At 30.0% G+C, this 4,131-nt stretch overlaps 1 protein-coding gene across 1 annotated transcript; it reads left to right on the top strand.

Moving 5' to 3' along the window:
• The first annotated feature begins 602 nt into the window (after positions 1 to 602).
• Positions 603 to 1,328, top strand: LOC144997467 (pathogenesis-related protein PR-1 type-like). Its single transcript, XM_078957377.1, has one exon. The coding sequence runs from the start codon at positions 715 to 717 to the stop codon at positions 1,195 to 1,197; it is 483 nt and encodes a 160-aa protein (XP_078813503.1). The 5' UTR covers positions 603 to 714; the 3' UTR covers positions 1,198 to 1,328.
• The last annotated feature ends 2,803 nt before the right edge of the window (positions 1,329 to 4,131 follow it).

The raw sequence follows: 4,131 nt of genomic DNA, 5'->3' as shown, positions 1-4,131 counted from the left end.
TCTTTAATATATCTTTGAGTAATAAAATAATAATTATTAGTATCATTTATCATTTATTATTTTTCTATAAAGAAAACATAATTTAAATACTTATAAAAATGAGACATTTATTTTTTTATTTTTAAAAAAATAATGATGTTAATAATAAGTTAGATAATTATTTAATTGATCACTCATTTTTAGGTGATTTTAAATTCGTTTTAGTTATGATTGCTAACAATTTTTATATTAAAAATCCTATAAAATCATGTTTAATTAATAATTTGTCGAAAATAACTCATTATTAATTATGAGTTTACTATAAAAGTTTAATTATTTTTATAAATGTGGTTTCCGCGACATATAACCTAGTTTCCATTAAAAATCTAATAACTTGGAAGGCGAAGTTAGGTAAGTTTAAGGAGTACTCCTGTAATCTGCTAACCTTATGGTTTAAGTTCAATTTTACGTGCCAATATTAAACTATTAAATACGAAATATCATAACTATGTTTCAATATGTATATGAGAACTTCATTAGTTTACTACGTTTGGGATTTAGGTATGGTGGTTATTCTACCTAAAATTTGAGTTGAATAAAGTATTTGCAACCTTTTGCTCCATGAAAAATATCGTCCAGGTTTTCACCTTAGTGTGATTGAATTCATAATCACATCAGTTTCTCCCTATAAATACGATTCATATCTTCATTTAATTTCACTAAACTTATTGCAATATGGGATACCCACATTACATGTCTCTTGTTTATGTTGTTTTCGTATCATTCCTACATTTCTCTCATTCACATAATGCACCACAAGACTATGTGAAAGCCCACAATGATGTTCGAAAGGTGGTTGGTATGGGGCCTATGCAGTGGGATGCAAATGTGGCTAAATTTGCAGAAAGTTATGCCAATAAAAGGAAGGATTGCGCGCTAATACACTCACACAATCCAAAATATGGTGAGAATATTGCATGGGGCACGGGAGAGTTCACGGGTTTGGATGCGGTAAAGTTGTGGGCGGATGAAAAACGTGATTACAATTACCATTCAAACACATGTAAGCCGTTCAAGATGTGTGGGCATTATACTCAAATGGTTTGGAAAAACTCGATTCGCATCGGGTGTGCTAGGGCTAAGTGCCTGAATGGTGCATGGTTTGTGACTTGCAATTATGATCCTCCTGGTAACTACATTGGCGAAAAACCTTATTAATTAATGATCGAGCTATATATATATATGTATGTTAGGAAAATCAGAATGCGTTTGTGTATAGTATTTCAATTTGAGAAAGAAAACTAGAAAAATATGAATTTACCCAAACTGTGTTATTAACCAGCATTAATCGTAACATTCATAAAAAAAAACTTAAATATATTTTTTCATACTTCGGTTATTATTTTTGGGGGCACAATTATTTATTGTGTCATTTAATTAGATCATCTCCAACCTACCTTTATTCCTCACAAAATCTCCTCTCCGCCCCAAAAAAATAATAAAATAAAGTAACACATGAGGTAAATAAGGTTTTTTTTGTTAAATTAATATGTTTAAGCTCGTAACTAAATTAATATATACTTATAATTAAAAGCAAAATCTTTTTTTGGTTTGCCCTCATAACTAGAACTTGGTTATAATGATATTTGTAGAGATAGTATAATTTATTAACTTATTGTGTGATTAATAAATTGCAATAAATGATTTTTTAATATATTAATTTGAAATAGTAATAAATTATTAAAAATTAATCAGAAATTAACTAGAATTAGTTTCAGGATTAATTAGAATTGATTGAGAGTGCAAAGGCTAAGCTGTATTTGTTCAATAGTTTGAACAAATGAGAGGTTCCACGACATTCCTATAGTGGACGGTTTTTGAGACCCTAATTAAGGTTTCTGGAAGCCTCCATAATGATAAGGAAACTAGATAACCATCCGAAATTGAAATGATAACATTATACGTTCAAATTAGGGTTTATAGGGTTTCCTGTGCTGGAATAAGAAGGGCCTTAGTGTCTCCTATTTTCGGCCACTTGTTCTCTCAGAAGAATAGTTGATTTTTTCCTCTCCTTCCTTTCTCCTCAAGTGCCTTTTACTTCTAGCGTTTAGGTGCAAACCATTAGAGGCATCATAGTTTTGGTGCTAGCTTCTCAAGCTCTACAAAGGAAGGATTGAATTGATTTGTTTGCTACAACAAATCTAAGGTATGTAACCCTAAATCATTGTTTTCGAATTTGCTAGGGTTCATGTTAGTTTTGTTATTCATTCATGTTGCCTTCAAAGTGTTCAGACATAAATCCTTATAGGTAGTATGTGTCTTTCTTAATTGTTAAGTGATTTTCCACATTATACGTTTAGTTATAACTAATAAATTACATCAATAGGGTCAGAGCTATCTAGTTGTCTAACACTGAAAGTGCATGAGATGAACTGAACCAAAAAAATTCGAAATATATTGCTCATGATGTGACAGAGCCTTTGTCACGACGTGAGTTCAACTCAAAACCAAAATTTCAGGATTTTCTAGCTAATCTGATTTATGTGGTTATTTTTTATGATTATCTAAAATGAATTGTACTAAAATCCATTTTTTTTGCATGCCTTAGATAATTAAAATAAAAACCCTAAATATTATGAGATAAATTTGAATAAGTTAATATTTAATTAAAAGATTAATTTAAACTATCCTTTTGTGTTTAATAATAAATTTAATTACAAGATTAATCAATAGATAATTATAAGTCATTGATAGGTTTAAATTGATTAATTATTTACATGATTAATTTAGATAGTTAATATTTAAAACTAATGTTTTTAAAAGTTTAAAAAAAATACACACTTATATATATATATATATATATATATATATATATATATATATATATATATATATATATATATATATATATATATATATATAAACGTTCAATACTATATGAATAAGAAAAGTTAGTCAAATCAGTTGTAGGCCTCATTCACGAAGCTATGATATAAAAGGGGTATAAGGAAACGGGCTATAAAATGATCGTAAAATTGGTGTCATTTTCACCTACCGCTCATTTACATGGTGGAAGATCGTTAGTCGAACGGGCTTGATAGGACATAATGTAACGACCCAAATTTTCAAATACATTTTTCATTTTTAATTAACCAAAACATTCTCATAAAATATGAAGTCTCAATGACAATCATTTTCAAAATCCATAACATCAACATTTTATTTCAAATATCAGAGTGTCGCATCCAAACAAATTCCGAAGAGTGCATGATGCACCATCAAGCCTTACCCTTGCCCTTTGGCTCAGATGTACCTAAACCAAATCCACAAACTATAAGATAATGCTTAGTGAATTCCCCAGAACATACCCTACATTGTCCACATAATCACATATACCATATCAGCTATAAAAGCTACATAAACCACATAAGTGTTGGGTTTTGAGCAATCTAACACTTCCTAAGTGTGCATGCAACCCTAATAAACCTTGGATCTATGTTTGTCTAAATACATGCAAAATAATAATTTTCCAAGGTTTATAACCTATCTAACATGGCATGGGGAACATTTCAACATAAAAGAGTTAGAAGAGATTACATACCTTTTGGTGAGTTTGGTTCTAAGGAGTTTGAGGGCCAAGCACCAATAGTGTGAATGCCTCAAATGGAATCACAAACACCACAAACTCTTGGAAAACTTTGAGAGAGTATACACCTTGTATAAAATCAGCCACACACATGCACACACACACTAGTTCACTAGTTTTCTCTTAGGCTCCATTTCATGCTCCATAAGCATGCTTATATAGTGTGCATGGTTATGGTGAAACCCTAATAACCCATGTCTTTTCCTTTCCAAGGATCCATGGGTTAAATGCTCCATGGATCATCCATGAACTTCCACATAAGCCTAGCCCATTAACAAATGAGTATTAGCCCACACTATATAAAACAAATAGCCCATAATTTAATTAGTCTTTCTTTTAATCTCTAAATTAATTCATAATTAATTTAAGACTAAAACTAATTAAATAACGTAACTTCATATTAATATATTATAACTCATAATATATTAATAAACATATGTGTATAACTCTCATAAAATTATCCATAATAGTTTGGATGAGATGCAACCCAAATGGACCATGCCGGT

Source organism: Lactuca saligna, chromosome 5 (assembly GCF_052625555.1).
Source record: "Lactuca saligna cultivar CGN05327 chromosome 5, ASM5262555v1, whole genome shotgun sequence".
Lineage (NCBI taxonomy): Eukaryota > Viridiplantae > Streptophyta > Magnoliopsida > Asterales > Asteraceae > Lactuca > Lactuca saligna.
The sequence above is the reverse complement of the archived record's forward strand: the minus strand, read 5'-3'. Positions and strand labels throughout refer to the sequence as shown.